At 43.6% G+C, this 17,863-nt stretch overlaps 1 protein-coding gene and 1 long non-coding RNA gene across 5 annotated transcripts in view; one reads left to right on the forward strand and one right to left on the reverse strand.

Moving 5' to 3' along the window:
* The first annotated feature begins 527 nt into the window (after nucleotides 1–527).
* Nucleotides 528–2,659, forward strand: LOC309353075. The gene is made up of 2 exons (XR_014161522.1): nucleotides 528–1,346; nucleotides 1,390–2,659. It is a non-coding gene; the product is annotated as an uncharacterized lncRNA (long non-coding RNA).
* A 998-nt stretch (nucleotides 2,660–3,657) lies between these two features.
* SUSD6 (sushi domain containing 6) overlaps nucleotides 3,658–17,863 on the reverse strand; it is a 57,235-nt gene continuing 43,029 nt past the window's right edge. For all 4 annotated transcript variants that reach the window (XM_081881880.1, XM_081881878.1, XM_081881881.1 and 1 more), the window contains exons 3-6: nucleotides 12,814–13,011; nucleotides 11,322–11,460; nucleotides 7,064–7,488; nucleotides 3,658–5,665 (exon numbers count right to left, since the gene is read on the reverse strand). In XM_081881880.1, the coding sequence (XP_081738006.1) occupies nucleotides 5,640–5,665; nucleotides 7,064–7,488; nucleotides 11,322–11,460; nucleotides 12,814–13,011 (788 nt within the window). In that variant the 3' untranslated portion in view covers nucleotides 3,658–5,639. The remainder of the gene's footprint in view (nucleotides 5,666–7,063; nucleotides 7,489–11,321; nucleotides 11,461–12,813; nucleotides 13,012–17,863) is intronic.

The following is a 17,863-nucleotide window of genomic DNA, read 5'->3' on the forward strand; positions in this document are numbered from 1 at the left end:
GTGACAGAGGTGGTCAACTCCAAAAGCAATTTTTAAAAAATCTGCAGGAAAGAAGCCTAGGACTGAAGCATGAGAGAGAGAGAGAGAGAGAGAGTTCTCCATAGGATACTACCTAACATGAATCGAGCCAATGGAAGGTTTCCTACCAAAAAATCCCCCCATACTCAGTCCTTTGTTTGTATGCTCACTATGCTACTATAAAAGCAGTAAGGGAAACAGAGGGCTGATACACACATCAAAACAGCAGTTCTTTCTGCTGTGGGCACAACATCTATTGTAGATGCAGGGGTGGGAACACTCATCAGCCCCAACCAGGATGGATAATGGTCAGGGATAATTGGAGGTGTAAGTCCCACAACATCTGGAGGTCCACAGGTTTCCCCATACCAATAATAAAGTGTGACAGAAATGCACGTATTGACGTGTTTACAGACACTAGACAGTAGTCACTCCATAGACGTGTAAATTGTGAAGTGATCTTAACTCGCGCCCAACTTTGTATTTCTGAACGTGTACGGGTGGCATCCAGTACTGCTTAAACCACCTGAAAACACTGTAGTAAGAAACCTCTGGTGAGGAGCAGGTTGGTCAAGGATGTCACAGACTTCCTCAAAAGGATTAAGAAACAGTACACTAACAGTTTCAGTTGTGCACGTGCTATATTACCCTAGTGCAGGTACCACGAGCATCTTGATTTTGGAAATGCTCTCCCCATGCGCCACAGAAACCAACTAATGTGGTATTTACTCATTTATTTGGTAGACATGAGTATGCATTCTCATGTGCAAAAAGCCCCTGTGGTATCCAAAAGAAAATCTCTCAACAAGAAAGTGGTAAAATTAAGTATGGAGTGTACAAAGAAGCCCTTTCAATCCCCACTTACTTCTAAAAGGCAATGAGGAGTTGGGCGGCACCTTTCTCTCTCAGAGTTAGTGACATGCATTTAACACTCTGCCTAAAAATGCTGCAAGGAATTATTATACAAAAGCGCTCCAGTGAGAAAAAATGTGTACCAGAAGTGGCCCTAGAAAAGAGTTGATGCAAGAGAAGCCTGCACCCAAGTGCCCTGCCCCTCCAGTTCCCCTTCATCCATTGTCCTGCCTGTTTTTTCTCAATCTGTAGGGTGCATCAAAGCCTACTGTATTCATGCCATTAAAAATGGAAAGCCAATCCAATGTCTTACTTCACCTCTTGCTCCAACTAATTTTACGTGAGAGCAAGTTTCAAAGCTAAGCACTTGAAAAACCTGAATGCACAATCCTACAAGTGTTTGCTGAAAAATAGGCCTCACTAAGTTAAGTGGGACTTACTTCCAGGTAAATGTGTATGGTATTGTAACCTAAATAGTAATCCTATTTGCCGCAACTTGCATGGGCTCTCAGGTTTCAGATTTTCCTACAAGAGGAGTGACACCATGGCAAGGACATCAGGCTTCCTGTAAATGCTAAAGCTTCTTGGGTCATCGGTAGCTAATGGGCCTCATCATACCTCAAACAGACAATCTTGACTCCTGCCCTCTCTCCAGCAGGTCTCCAATGTCAGCAGCAGCTGTTTTAAGAGACACTTGCTGTATGTGCCATACATAAACTGGATGCACAAATATCCTGGCAGCTTACCACAGTAGGTATCTAACCACTGGAGAAGTGCTGCATTTTAGTTTAAACAAGTGTTATCTTGCTTTTAGCAGTAGGTGCATGGAAGTATAAGGGAAGAGCTATTGCTCAGTGGTAGAGTACATGCAGTGTACACAAAAGGTCCCACATTCAATTCCTCAGCTCTTCACACACAAACACAAACACACACACACACACACACACACACACACACACACACACACCACTTCAGCTGGGAAAGACCTCTGCCAGTCAGAGTAGACTTTTCTGGACCAGCATTAACTCAGTATAAGGCAGTTTCATATGATCAACCAATATTCTAAATGGAGGGTGACATGGCATGGGAACCACTCATTTATCAGGTGTGTTATGTTCCAGCATTGAAAGGGCAAGGTGAGCCTGCAGAATCAAATTCTAGATGCCTACAACTTTCAAAAGCAGACAAATACAACCTTAGATGAGCCAGGCACAAAGTATGTCCTTGCAGCATCTGGCATTCTGTACACAAGACTGGAAGAATTTAATTAAATTAGTTGACTTATTAGGCACCTAACAGCCACACAGCATTGGGCCAGTGGTTGTTTCAACTGATGTCTCAAAATTCTTAAAAAAAGTGTCATGGTTTTAAAACAGAGGACCCCCTTCATTTCCAGCCTGAGCATTAGAATAGATGCCCTGAGCATTATAGATAATAGCTATTGCTATTCTTGCCCTTCATAAATTTGTATTTAAGAACCTGAGAATAGAAAATCTTAAAAAGGGGGGGCACCTACATTCTTAGCCTGAAGACCATAACATTTGTATTTCATTTTTCAAAAACCAAATTTTATGAAAGAGAAAAACTGCTCTTCTGTTGTCTCCCATAAGATTACAACCATAAAGTTCTTTTGTGTCCCTTGTTTAAATTACTCAGGTGAAACGCCTATTCCAGATTTAAGACCCAAGTTGATATCTGACTCTTCATGTATCTGCACAAAAAATATGAACCATCCACAGGTGAATGGGGGGATGGAAATTAAGAGTGGTGTTATTGCTTCATTCTATTGTTAAACAAAAAAGGAAGAAACCAGATATTTTTCTTTGGGCTAGGTGTCACCCAAAATTCTGCCACTCTTTCACACCGTCCAAAACATTTAGCAGGAGTTCTGTCACTGCAACTCAAGATGATAGGTATGGGCACAGCTAAATCCTCCTGCATAAATGGTGCTCTTTAATTGCTGACATAACCTCCCCATGCAACAACATCCCAAATATATCAGACAGGGTGGGGGTGGGGCTTTCTTTATAAACAGCAGAGGAATCTAAGCCACAGCCTGGCTGTGTTGGCTGGGGCTGATAGGAACTGTACTCCAAATCATCTGGAGGGCATCCAGTTAGTGAAGGCTGATCTAAACACCACATTGAAGAAGAGCAGCACTCTCTGAACAAGGTGAGAGAACCTGCTCTACCACTGGGGGTCTCAAAGAGCAAGCCTGGAAAGCCTAAGGTTAGGGCCATATATGTATTCTGTTTTAACAGCCAATATTGGGCATCAAGGCAATCCACATTTCTGTGGCCTGTATACATTATGAAAAGCAAACTAATTGCCATCCATTGGATTACTCTTGGGCAATTTAGTTTGCTTCTGCTAATCAGGATGAAGCATGAGGAACTATGCAGAGCCCTGAGACTTTATTCTCTCTTCTGCTTAATTTTAAACTGTTATGTTAGCATGTGTATATTGTTTTCCACAGCATTGTACATATTGATTTTTAAATGATGTGTTTTTCTAATTATCATTATAATTATTTTTTCTTACGTTCTTTTGATTGCGGTTGCCAGTCCCTAGATACGTTGTGAACCAATCTGAGCAAAATCCTGTGAGAAAGCAGCATACAAATAAGCCGGTGATGAAAAGACGATGGTCTGATTTCAATCAGATACATCACCCACAGATGTGCAAGGCAATTTTCACAAAGGAGCTAAACAGCTTTGAATTAAAGCTGCAACCTGTAATTATCTGAATGCTTGGGTCTATATTCAGTACCAAACTGTGTGCTTTTGTGTGGAATGTGCACAGTGTGCAATGCCCATCTGATGCTGGAGAACACGGACAGTGGCCCAGGGAATCGTGCTGCTTCCCATTCAGATTTTTTAGTGGTAGGCAGGGTGGGGTGGGGGGGAGGCAAAGTGCTGCCTTTTCCCACAGCTGTCTCCCACGTCAGTGCATTGTTATGAGGCAGTAAACGGGGTTGACCTCTGCCACTTCCATTTTTCAAAGGATGGGCTTTCTAGTTCCCTTGATATTTTAAAGTACACTGTGGTTCTGTGTGCTCACTCTGGCTTTGAGACAGGGCCAAGTGTGAGAACTGGCAACCAAGCCATTCCACTTTTGTTGTAGGAATCTTTAGGAAAGGTCACAGAACTGTTAGGCTCACTGGAGAAAATCTGGGATTTTATACTTCCATGATGCCATCAAACTGCAATGCACTGACCACAGTGGGCTAGATAAACAAGAGCAATAAGTATATTTATATGGAAAAAGGTGGAGGTAAGTGAACATATTCCCTGCATAGAAAGAAGCAGTGTGCAATGGGAGTGGGTGGAGGAAGAAACTGGGGCAAGGGGTCTTCCAAAAGGGTAAAGACAGCAGCATGGCTCTTTCCATTCTATTTTGTTTTAAGGCAGACTATCACTGTTATTCATTCAAGGCAAACGGGACATGCCAGATACAAAAAGCTAGGTACTTGCTAATGGTGATCCATTTTCCAATGACTAGGTTCTAACAGAACCAGGAGGAAGACATAAGCAATGTAGGCTAAACACTAAAAGCCCTGGCATTGCTTTCGCAAGGATGGGACCCAACAACAGCAACAAAAATAAAGTGGTGAGGCCAAAATTGCTCTCTCATTAAGGTGGGTCAAAATAAAGGCATAGGTGATGAACCCTACTCAGGGAACAGCACAATGTGCACACACACTGACATCCTACAGTCATTCCACAGAAAACGAGATCAACACACTCCAAGATGAAAGGCTTTGGATCAACTATGGTACAGCTGTATTGCTGGCAGGCTGGCTGTTCTAGGAAGAGGGCAGTCATTTTCCATGTGGGCTTCTCAATGCAAGTGCTCTTAAATCTGGTCATAGATTGAGTTGCTCTAAGCTGTTTGTCTCAAGACAACCCTAGATTTCAGCTCACACCAAGTTTAGAGAATCGTCCTTGATGAAACAAGATAGAGGGGGGACAGTTTTGTTTTGTTTAAATGGAAGCTTGCAGAGGTACAGACACTTCACCCCGGCAAGTGTTCACTTTCTCCTTCTCTCTTTGGGAAACAAAGAAAAGCAAGTGGCAGCCTAAGCTTGCCATTAATGATCTTGTTTTTCTTTAAAAGAAAAAGAAAAAAGGTTGGCAAGTTGCAGTGGCCTTTAACATAGCCAACACTGCCCAAGTTCAAGTGCAGCTACGTTAAGTAGTCTATGTTGCTGAAAACAACTGAGGGAAACAGTATGTGTATGTCGCTACAGCTGGACTCTGACCCACCCCTCCTCCTCACAGCCCATCCAGAGCTGTTCTGACTTGCCTTCATAAGACAGTGAATAAATGGAAGGAAACTCTTTGCACCCAGAAAAGCAAGCTTGGTTGTTGTTTTTTGGCCCTGCTTTCTGAGCAGAAATCCAGAAGCTAGTAAAGCCCACGAGAAGCTGCAACAAGCCAGTGTGAGAAAGAGCAAGGCACAAGTAAATAGCAGCTCTCCAGGGACCACACTCAAACATTTGGTGGGGTAGGGGAGAGGTATGAGGAGCTTAAGTCCACTGACATCACTGAAGCCCCCCCTCAATGTAGATAAAATGTGGGGAGGAACAGCTGGCACCCTGTACACCCCACTGATGCATCGAGGAGGCATCCTTTGGATCTTCAGCTATGGGGTATGTGTCTGGAGGTATTCAGGGCACAGCGCATGAAGGTGGGGAAAGTCTGCGAGGAGTGCTCACCATCCCGGAAGAAGGAAAATGGAGAGAAAAGGCTAGACAAATGCAGCAAGCCTCATGCTTCTTTCAACAATGGAATATCTGGATTGGGAGAGAGGAAGAGAGAAAAAAGACAAGTTAAACAATATTTTGTGTTTACGTTCCATATCTGAAATACCACACAGCACAGTCTTGATATAAGTCTCAGCTGTCCATAAAGCCCTTTCCGTTTATCAAGTTCTTATTTGACCATGTCAAGCTTCTATAAAAACGAGCCACCCTTTAAAACCCTTGTCAGTCATGCTTCTTCAAGGACTTTCCCCTAGCAAAGCCCCAAAGTCTCTTAACTATTGAGGATTTTCTTGGGATGAGAGACTAAGGCTTACTGACTAAAGCTGCTTTCTTCAGCAGGTGTCAAAGGACTGCAAAATAATCACAGCAGAAAGGATCAACTTCTCTCTTCCCCTCCACACACAAGATCCTGCACTTTCTGTCATCCACATTAAAATACAAAGTCCAGAGTTCAGCAGCAGGAACCAATTATGCACATTTAGGACACTTTATTAATTTGGTAGAGTTTATTCAGATTACAAGATAAGGATGTGCTTTTGTTGTTGTTATTGGCTTGATTCAAACGTGGACAATTTTATTCATGATGGGAAGCAAAAATTGGGCCTCATAGAAGGCTATTTGGTGGGCACTAGTTTTTGAAAGTTAGAAATAAATAAATACAGTAAATAAATAAATAGACGCTCCTTCAGGTATACAGGGCCGAGGCCATTTAAGACTTTAAAGGTCAGCACCAACACTTTGAATTGTGCTTGTAAACACAATGGGAACCAATGAAGCAGAGGCAAACCAAGGTGGGTGCGGCCCGCCCCGGGTGTCATCCCTGAGGGAGGGTGACATTGCTGCCCCGCCCCCCCCCAGGACGCTTGCGGCGGGCGGGGCACCCCCTGGAATGCTAACTGTGGGCAGTGTCCCCCTGGGATGCTTGCCCCGCCCTCCGGTTGCACACTGCTCCAGGTGCCGGACCAGCTAGCTCTGCCTCTGCAATGAAGATCCTTTAGGACCGGTGTTAAATGGTCCAAGAGGCCACTCCCAGTCACCATTCTAGCTGCTGCTAGTTAGCAGCTATGATCCACAGAAAAAACTGTAATGTGCAGGGTTTTTTCTTCCCCAGAATGTGCACTACAATTGTGACTGCCAGTTTTTATGACCAATGAATAACCACCATTGTAGATCCACACCAGAAGCAACATCATTACTCAGTCTATTACTGAATGACTTATACCAGAACGCTGTTAGGGATTGTGTGTCCATGTGGGAGAAAGGGGGAAGATAAGAGAGGAGGATCCTAGTACTTTTAATAAAGTATTTCTCCTTGTAAATGTTCCACTGTAAGAGTGAAAGGCACTTTGGAAATACTAGGGTGTATGAACTTTTAAAATTCCAATTAGCAGGAGTTTAGGTGAAAGACTTATTTTTCAGTTTGCTTACCATCAGTGTACTCCTCTGAGGAAGCAAGTGATAGAAGGCTTTGTACATCACTGCTTTCTGAGTCTGGAGCTTCTTTGTGCCCAGGTCTGCTACAAGATGCACCAGCAACCCAAGAGGAGGTGGTCGCCTGATGAACTAGAACAGCCTCCGAGTGGTGAGAGCTGCTAGCTTCACACAGTCCAGAACGTCCAGGGATTTCATCCTCCCCAGCAAAGCAGTTGTGACCCACTTGGTCTGGTGGCTGCTGCATCTCCCTCGCTCCACTTTGCCCAGCTCCCTCCGAAAGGACAATCTGTACCCGTGAATCCGAAGGAGGTATGCAGTTCCCAGCACTGCCATAGACAGCTTCTTCATAGGATGGCAGCGCCACCTGGACTCCATCCACCACGATGGACACCTGGTCCCCAGAAACACCTTGATCACGCCTGCATTTGAATTTTAGAGAAAGAATCCACATTATGTTCTGTGATGCCCAAGAATACAAAAGCATTTGTGCAATGCTGTATCTGCAGAACTCCTAGGTTCAGTTCTTCTTGACATGCTGTTTCATTACACTTTGTACTTGAAATCAGCCAGCATAACTGGACTTCAACACTTTCACTGGCAATGGCAAGCAAGAAGCAAGATTCCTGGCCTTGGAGGTGCAGGGGGTGGGTGGGCAAGGTTCATCTCAGCAACTGTTTGGCAGTCTAATCCCCATCCCAGTTTCAAGCCTGGGAGGAAAGCTGGGGACAATTTAGCAACTGGAATGCTGGAGCAGGAAAGGGAAACAAGGGGCTTCCTAGCCTGTCATGGCACCCAGGGCACATCAGCCATGTGACAGCCAAACTCCATGCTTCCCTTTTGGGTTGAAAAAGGAAATACACTTAAGGTTTCTAAGCTCTTTACACCTCAGCCCTTACAAGCAGGTAAGACAGGCAATATGACCATCCCTCTGTGCATTGCAGATGGGCAGGGAAGAGACTAAGGAACAATGTTAAGACCACCCTGTGTGTTCATGGCTGAACTGAGATTTGAACTTGGACACTCCCAGTTCATAACTGAGCACTGGGCGATATTAACTCTGTAAGTTATACACTGGGGAGGGGGGACCTAAGACTCACACACATGAAATATTGGACACAAATGACTATAGTAGCTACTCAAGAGTGGTGGGACAATTCACCTCATCAGCAAACGGCATCATATGAGTGTTAAGCAACAGACAGAAAACTGAGGTGAATTTATTAACTATTAGCAAACACCTTATACCATAACCCCATAATCAAGGCGAGGAGCCACAGCTCTGGAATCTGCGCCCTGATTAAAAAAAAGTTATGGCATTTAACTTCCTGGGCTGGTATCGCGATATTGCTGGGCTTCTATGGAACAGCTCTCTGCATCCGAAGCCAGAGAAATGGTCTATACAGCAGCAAAAGTTGTCTGTCAGGAGGATTAACTGCTCAATGAGACTCCTCAACCAGGAATGCTTCGGCACTGAACCCTATATCCAGGTTAAGAACAGCTAGAATGACTGGGAATATTGTGACTAAGAACAGCATGTGTCAGACCATAGCAGGAGGGAAAATTCTCAGCATTTCCAGGGAACTGTCTGGGGTTCCTCCCACATATGTGTGTGTTTGTTTTAACAAACCCTCATCAAGTCTCCAGAACTAAGTAAGATTTCAAATGTCCAATTCAAGCAAGGGCTTCAGCTTATGAGACAATGGATTTGATAGCTATCCCAAGCAATGTCAGAATTCCTAGTAGAAAACCAAAATCTAAAGAATCAGAGGTGGCTCTTTAATTGGGGCAGATGGAGCAGCACCCTTCTTGCACCCACCAGCCAAAGGGCACTCTTTCCCTGCTCTCCATCACTTATAACATACTTTTTGCTTGCCCCCACTGAGTCACATGGCCTGGCTTCAGCCTTCCTTGTTCTGGCCAGCCAAGGGAGGTGTGCATGCTTCTCTTCCTTTTTACCGTGGCTTCTGATTTGCCCTCATAACTGAGCTTCAGTAGCAGCAGCCCATTTTTCTGTTTTTATTTTAAGCGTAATGAGGTGGTCTAGTGTGTATTGATGGTGGTTAATAGAGAAACTGGGACGCGGGTTGCACTGTGGTCTAAACCACTGAGCCTAGGGCTTGCTGATTGGAAGGTTGGCGTTTTGAATCCCCGCGACGGGGTGAGCTCCCATTGCTTGGTCCCTGCTCCTGCCGACCTAGCAGTTCAAAAGCACGTCAAAGTGCAAGTAGATAAATAGGTACCACTCAGGCAGGAAGGTAAACAGTGTTTCTGTGTGCTGCTCTGGTTCGCCAAAAGCGGCTTAGTCATGCTGGCCACATGACCCGGAAGCTGTACACGGGCTCCCTTGGCCAGCAAAGGGAGATGAGTGCTGCAACCCCCGAGTCGTCTGCGACTGGACCTAATGGTCAGGGGTCCCTTTACACTTACCCTTAATAGAGAAACAGCTAACATCACCACTCCCCCTACCGTGAAATAGGCTTTTGCTGAGTTTTACAATTGTGAAATGGACAAGTATTATTGGTCTCTGTTTGCCCACCCCTAAAATGGGTGTTCCATTTCACAGCTGCTGCTGCTGCAAAGAACAGCATACCTTAAAAAAGAATGCACAAATGTTTTCTTCTTTTGGGGGAAGGGGGGTGTCCATTATCCAAGAGAATGGTATAGGAAAGACAACATGTCTATATGGTTTGAGACTAAGCTTCAGATCTGTTTCCATGCAAAATTGGAGAGTGTAAAAGCAGAACAGCAGACAGGACTGCCGCAGAAATTAGCCATGAAGCAACAAAGCAGTGCCTGTTACTGTGGGCCTCATCGCCTACATACATTGCAAAAGAGCACCACAGATGTTTCTGGCGCTCTCCTCAATGAATAATTTCTGTGTTGTGTGATTGCTGCCCTGAGTTCATTATCTTGTTAAGAGGCAGACTTTCTCTCCCCAACCACCAAGCCTCCTGCTACTTCAGATACTGGGCTTAGAAAGGAAAATTATGCCTCTTTCTGCATCTGAGAAGCTCACTGTTTGTTTCAATATAAAAACTAGTAAGATGGAAAGTCCCTTCTCTCTCAAAAGAACATGCCTTTCTTCTACCTCGCTGCAAAATATGCTCTGTGTGAATAAGCCTGGATAGTTCAGTTGGTTAGAGCATGGTGCTGATAATGTCAAGGTTGCAAGTTCAATCCCTGTATGGGGCAACTGCATATTCCTGCATTGCAGGGGGTTGGAGTAGATGATCCTCAGAGCCCCTCTGACTCTACAATTCTATGATTCGATGTGACCCAGAACCCACATACTAATGCCTGTATTTCAGCAATAGCTACTTAACTGCTGCCATTTAACAGCCTCTGCAGCAGAGACTTGGAAGGTTCACTAAGCTTCTATACTAAGCCCTCCCCTATCCCTCTAAGTGAAGACCAAAGCAAAGCTTCCACTCAGCAAGTGCATCACCACCATCAGGTGAGCATGAGCAGCCCCCAACCTTTGAACTATGGTGGTGGACAAGTATTCTGGTAGTTGCACTGCAATCCCTCCCCACAGCTCCAAAAGTGGGAGGCTGGATAGGGGTTGTTTAGCTACTGTGTTACTGAAGTGCCAAGAGCACCTCAGCTGCACAAAGGTCAAGTGTGCAAGCCCCCCACTCTCCCTTTTCCTGCAGGTAAGAGTGAGAAGGCTCTTTGGGCCATGCAGTGACCAAACCAGCAAGGGAAATTGTAGGATCTTGGCAGCCACAACTTTTAGCAGGCTGTTTTGGACCCCTGCCAAAATTCATCAGTAAAAGCTGTGCCTAAGGAATGCTTCCCAAGGAACTACCAAGGCTGAATCTTCTCTACAGATTATGAGACTGCAGTCATTAGAGGCCTGCACAACTTGAGAACCATCAAGCCCAATGCAGTCTTCACAGCCCCCGCCCCCTTTTCTACAATCCCCTGGAGGCAATAAGAAAAAGAGGCTTATCAAGCCTTTGCAGGTTGCAACATGGAGCTGCTAGACTGCATTAAGCTTAGTGATCAGTCTTAGTTGTGCAGACTTGCAGCAGGATCAGCAGCCTGATAGCAACTTTTTGCCAAAGAATGCAGATACTCTGCCTACTAGAACTCAACCTAGAGAAGAAATCCACAAGAGTGAAAATAACACCAAAAGAATAATAAAAAGGAGCAGGCAATAAGCATGATTGTAGGCAGGACAACAGCATCTGCATGCACAAACATCTGCCCTCTAGTTACAGGTCATCTCCACCAACTCCCAGAAGCTCACCTGCTGTGATGAAAGGACTTCAGCTTTGGCTGCAGCAAAACAAACAACACAACTAAGAGGAGGATGAGAGCTACAGAGCTTGCTGTGGACGCCACTATGGACAGGGTGGGCACTCCTACACTTGGAGGTGAACCTTTATCTGTAGAGCAAAAGAAAAGGTTGTTTTTTAATGGTTTCTTCTTATGAAGCAGCTGTTTCCCATCACCAAATAAGAGTCCTAATAAACTGGACTAGGAGAGAAAGTAGGATTATAAAGATGCTCTGGTCTTCACAAGGCCAGCTTTGTCCTCAAGAAGGTACCATGTGGAATTGTCCTAGGGAGAGACCTGTCCCAAATGCATTCATTGGGTTGTCAAGTGACCCTTAACCATTTGACAGCCAGGGCCCCTTTCAAGTGTTGAGGCTTTTTGGTTACATGAATGCAAGCTAACCCTACTAGCTAGCATCCACACACACCCTACCTCTCATCTGAATTGCATTTTATATCAAGGGAACAAGGAGTTGAAATTTTCTCCTTATTTATGTCTGGATGACTAAGTCAACTTCTCATCAAGCATATTGGTGAACTGTGAGACTGCTGCATCTTATCTGTTAAATAGCCTGTCTTCCTGTTGTGCAGAAAGCACCAATCCTTCCTCCACTCACCCCAACAATCTTTAAAAACATGCACGATTTTCAGCACATCATCCAGCTTGCAGGGAATTTCTCCTTTCCACAACATTTTATTCAATTACACACACTCCTCCCTCCCTCTGCTCCAATACCTCATGGTCAATTAAATGACAAACATTTTCCTGCAGACTTCTTGGCTTTCTGTCATGGGAAAGGAATTCCTATCCAACTGGTAAAAACCTTGCAAGACACAACTGTCAAGTTACTTTGGGAAAGTTCTTTTATTTTTGAGACAGGCAGGACTAGGCAGAGAGAACATTCTGTGCTGCAGCAGGGTACAATCAAGCAATATCCAAATTAGACCCCTCTCCCTCAACTTGACCAGGTTCACTGAAGCTGATGGGATTTGAAATCAAACAACCTCTACAGGGCTGCTCTTAAACCATAAGCTTGCTATTTTAAAAGAAGATCAAGGGGAATCATTCAGAGTTATGCATGAAACCTTTTTACCAACCAAAACTGGTGTGTGAGAAAGTCGTGAATTTGGGTAGGAATGGGCTAGAGATTTTTGGCAGAATTGTCTCTCACACAGCAACTTACACTTCAGGAAAGACATGATTACAAGTTTGCAGTGGTGTGTGAGAAAGTCGTGAATTTGGGTAGGAATGGGCTAGAGATTTTTGGCAGAATTGTCTCTCACACAGCAACTTACACTTCAGGAAAGACATGATTACAAGTTTGCAGTGGCAATGTGCCCTTAGATAATAAGGTTAACCCAATGCATTTTCTGAGGTCTAGACAGGCGCTGATTTATGTGCTAGTACTTGAAAGGCATTCAACAAAAGGAGAGTGAATATATTCACAGTGAAGCATTACTGACCTTGGCTGAGCCTACAGGTAACTTCCATGTCTGGGTTCCACTTTCCATTCTTGCAAGTCAAATATTTGTAGTCTCCCTTCAGCAGATAGCCTTCCTCACATAAATACTCTATGACACTGTCAGATGTCAATGGCTCTTTGCAGGGGGACGGGTGGCATATGTAGCCTCCATTCTCAGGCTCGGGTGGCTGTGGACAGACTGAAAAGGGAGGGGAAAGAGCAGTTATGATAACAAACTGAACAAGGGGAGAGAGCAAGAAAAGAAGCAGGAAATAACAGGAAATAAACTGGATGTCCTCCCTCTACCAGCTTAATTCTTATAAGTGCTATTGAGACATATAGCACAGATTTTCTGAATTTCAACCGTTAATGAAAAATGCTGCATAGTAATCAGGATCCATTTTTTGCTCATGGGAGGTGAGAGGAACATATGCAATGGATGCTGACTGAGCACCTCAATTCCCCAACTAGCACTCTGCCACTGCCACAGGCACCATATTCTGTTGCTTCTAGGTTGGCAGCTGAAAAGCCAGGCAGCATCCCTAAAGGTCCTTCAGTTGCTTCTGATCATCACAGCCATAATCTCAACCTATTTTAATTCCAATGTAAGGGGAGAAAGACTCTGTGTTGGCCAGCAGGTAATGGCTTTTTCCACCTGCCTTGCCTCACCTGCCCCCCCAGCCGTAGGAGCCCTCATAAGGGAACTGTTTCCAGAAGAACTGTGAGGAGAAGGGGAGGGGAGAGGGAGGGAGACCTGTTTGCCATCAGAGGGTGGTTGGTCTCACCTGTGCTGCCCCACCTTCAGCCCAAGTGAGTTCCTGCCATGGGCATTATAAGACTGTATTTTAATGAGTTGTATAGAGTGAAAGAATATGAGTCATGAGGGTGTGGAGAGAGTATATATGAACTGATGTTGTTTATTTTGTTTTATGTATGATAAATGTTATATTGTTTTGCTAATCATATAATATGCCTTTTGCTTTAATGGTGATTTTTAGCTTATTTTTTAGTTGTTTTGTTAACAGTGTTTTATAAATTGAAGCTGTTTCACTGATGATTTGTTAATTATCCTATATTATGTATGCTGCATTTGTGATGTTCCATTATGTTCTTTTGACTTCAGCCCCAAAAGTGCACTCCTCCATTGTCTCCCGAGACAGATAGATGCCAACAACAACAAATTATGTACTATTTGTGATGTTCTATTATGTTCCATCATGTAATTTTTATTTATTGTTTGCAAACGGTTTTGGGATTCATTTGAATGAAAAGCGGCATAGAGATATAATAAATCAAATCAAATCATTTGTTCCAATTACAACTTTTCAGTTTAAGGACTTGGAAAAACAATTTAACTTAGAAAAGCACTGGAATAAGAACAAAAAAAGCTTGCTGGATCAGGCCAATGGCCCATCTAGTCCAGCTTCCTGTTCTCAGTGGTCAACCAGATACCTGTGGGAAACGCGCAAGCAGGAGCCAAACAAGAGCACTGTGGTTTCCTGTGGCTTCCAGCAACTGGTGTTCAGAAGCACTGATGACTCTGACTGTGGATAATCCATTCACACAATGGTACAATTGCACTACTGATTACTTTCGGCAGCAGGGGGGCGGGACTAGGTCTATAAAAACATGCAATAATTATTCATGAATAGATTAATTTATGAGTGTCAGATCTTTCACTCTTCCAGAAGTGCAGAAACAACAGCCTCAAATAAATAATAGATACATGCACTGGTCTTCTGTCTAGGCTTTTCTCATTATTTGCCTTGTAAATGTGCTCATCAAGGTAACTTGGTACAGTACTGGAGTGTAGAAAATAGAATGTGCCACTCCGTGTTCAAAACCATCTGTTATAAATTAGTGAGCTCTCGTTTCATTTCCCACAATATGTAAAACGTTAGCAGAAGCTGAAGTTCAGCACAGGAATGCAAGTTCAACAGCCCAAACCTTGAACAACATGGACTTTTACTGACTAGACATCTTCATTTTTTGTCTTTGTAGTGTTGCAGATCAGGCATCTTCAGCATGAGAGCAGATGGTTATGTCAAGAGAAGGGCAAGTTCCAGAAGGAGCTTCTCTCAAAATCTGCCACAATAGTTGGGGGTTGCAGCTGACATCAAGCTCAGACTATGTTGATGGCTGTTCAAAAACCTGTCTCTATATCACGTAAGATGTAATGTATAATGCAATAGGAACACAGTACAAGATTTTTAAAATGAACATTTTAGTGTACTTCTTACTCCCACCCAACCGTTTATTTCACTATGAACTTTACTGAATTCACAGCAGAAAAAACTTCAACGTTTGTTGCTCCTGGTTTCTTCATATCAAATCATTATTGGGAAATTACTGTTTCCCTGTCAAGCCTGTATTTTGAAGAAGAGTCTACTTTTGTAAGCTAATGTTGATAAATGAGAGCACGCTCAAGAGAAGGGATTTGTCTGTGTAATCATAGCTGTGCATTTATGTAATTAGACACAAACACTTATACAGTGTAAAATATGCCCAGTCATTTCAGACTTTCCCAAAGCTTTTTAATAAAAGATCCCCAAAAGAGAAATAAAGACTAATTACAGTCTTATACCAATGCAGTCACCAGCTGGTGATTCACAAGCAGCAGAGTTGAATTCTTAATTAACATGCGGCAACACTAGAAATACTGCATCCTCATTAACTCTCTACCACGATTAGCAAACCAGGGAGGAAACCTGCCAGAGTACAGCTTTCTATTAAAAATATTGGGTGGACTTTAATGCCGTGCCATGACAAACGCTCCATCCGCAAAAGCATTTCCGCTTCCCAGATGGAATGATCCCCCCTTTGCACACTATTCTGGGGGTTCTCTGGACACCTCCCCAAGCCAATTTTGAGGGTTCACGCTGATGGGACTCATTTGGTTAATCCTGCCCTATGTCCTGTAGCGTGCTCTAACTTTGCAGTTAAAACCATCTCATCAGTAGGCCATGTTCCTAAGAACGCTTTGATAAATTTAAAGAGTCAAATAATGGTATATCAAATCTTAGCTGATGATTATGGAATGTAGTAACTATTTGTATCCCATAAGCTGCCTTAATTTGGTTTCTGTATTAATATAAAATTGGGCTTTAAAAATATTACACACCAGCAAAAGTATTACTTATGAACCAGATTTAGAGTGTGTTTGCTTATGTTGACAGACCTTCAAAAACACACATATCCCATAGTTTTCCAGACATTTCACTGGGGAAAAGGTGTACTTTATTTTTGTGACACAAAACATGTTAAATCTATATTCTAATGTGTAATATATTTCTAACAAAAACAGCAACAAATGTAACAGGGAAAAATTGCATAGAAAAAGAGAATCCATTCCCAGGGTTAGCATATTTCATTACAGCATTCCAGAAGCAAGCAAACAAAGGCCATTTATCATTAATCTGCTTTCCTTCAACAGAACAACAACAAAACCAACATTGTATGCAGTCTGTATACTAAGTGTCTGCTGGCTCTCCAAGTACTTGTCACAATTAATACATTTGTGTCCACTACTTGGACACCTAAAAGCTTCAGTGTTCCAAATCAAACACAAACTGAAAAGTCACTAGCAGATAGTATGAAGGCTTCAATTTCAATCACGCACAAGGCGAGATAAGCATCACTAAAATAGAACTCTAACCAGAAGCGATAGGTAGCCAAATGTTTTAATGGTTCTCTTAATAAGGCAAAGGGACACGGGTGGCGCTGTGGGTTAAACCACAGAGCCTAGGACTTTCCGATCAGAAGGTCGGCGGTTCAAATCCCCATGACGGGGTGAGCTCCCGTTGCTCGGTCCCTGCTCCTGCCAACCTAGCAGTTCGAAAGCATGTCAAAGTGCAAGTAGATAAATAGGCAGGAAGGTAAACGGTGTTTCCATGTGCTGCTCTGGTTCACCAGAAGCGGATTAGTCATGCTGGCCACATGACCCGGAAGCTGTATGCCGGCTCCCTTGGCCAATAAAGCGAGATGAGCGCTGCAACCCCAGAGTCGGTCGTGACTGGACCTAATGGTCAGGGGTCCCTTTACTTTACCTTCAATGAGGCAAACAATGACTAGAGCTACTGAAGAGGTCATGAAGCAAGCTGGATAACACAACCTCTGAAACTGAAGACTCAGAAGTGAGAGATTTAAATGCTGATTACAATGAAGTTGTGATCTAATAAATCGATGAGGTAGCAGAAGGAGAATAAGCTCAGTGGAGAAGCTGGAGGAGATATGGAATTTCTCCATGGAGACAGCTGAAAGAACAGAATGAAGTGATGAGTCACAGGTGGCGCCCCAATAGACATGGGATCCCTCAGACAGAGAGGCGAATAAAGGGTGCACACCCTGAAATATTATGTCAAATAGCTTTCAAAGCACATTTGCACATTAATAGATGGGAACTGTTGCACCTGAGGTTCCCTGGCTTTCTCTGTAAGCCTTGGGCAACGCTTGCAGGTCTCAACAACCTTCACGAAGACAAATGAGGCCAAGATTATGACAGTCATATTCAGGGGTTTTGCTGCAACAGTACACTGTAACAATTCTCGGAAAGTGCTCTACTCACCAAAATAGAGTGAAAGTGCAAAGAAGAAAGTTCTCAGGGGGGAAACCCCTCAGAGAGTTCTTAAAGAGAGGCCACTTTCATTTCTGGTTCTGCTAGATGCCAGTCAGAAATAAACTGAGCAAAATAGCACTGGTTCAACCTTCTTGCCCCATGTGTTCAAAGCCAACTGAACCTGGGGGTGGGGGCTTCAAAAATTTCCCAAACGCTCTATGGCTGGATGCAGGTACATTCCCAATAACAGACTGCACAGAAACCCCCACCTGCCTTCCACTTTGAAATCATTTTAAGGTACAGTGGTACCTCGGTTTACAGACGCTTCAGGTTACAGACTCCGCTAACCCAGAAATAGTACCTCAGGTTAAGAACTTTGCTTCAGGATGAGAAAAGAAATTGTGCGGCGGCGGCACAGCAGCCCCATTAGCTAAAGTGGTGCTTCAGGTTAAGAACAGTTTCAGGTTAAGAATGGACCTCCAGAATGAATTAAGTT

The sequence above is a fragment of the Podarcis erhardii genome, assembly GCF_964252035.2.
Source record: "Podarcis erhardii genome assembly, chromosome: 1".
NCBI classification, from domain to species: domain Eukaryota; kingdom Metazoa; phylum Chordata; class Lepidosauria; order Squamata; family Lacertidae; genus Podarcis; species Podarcis erhardii.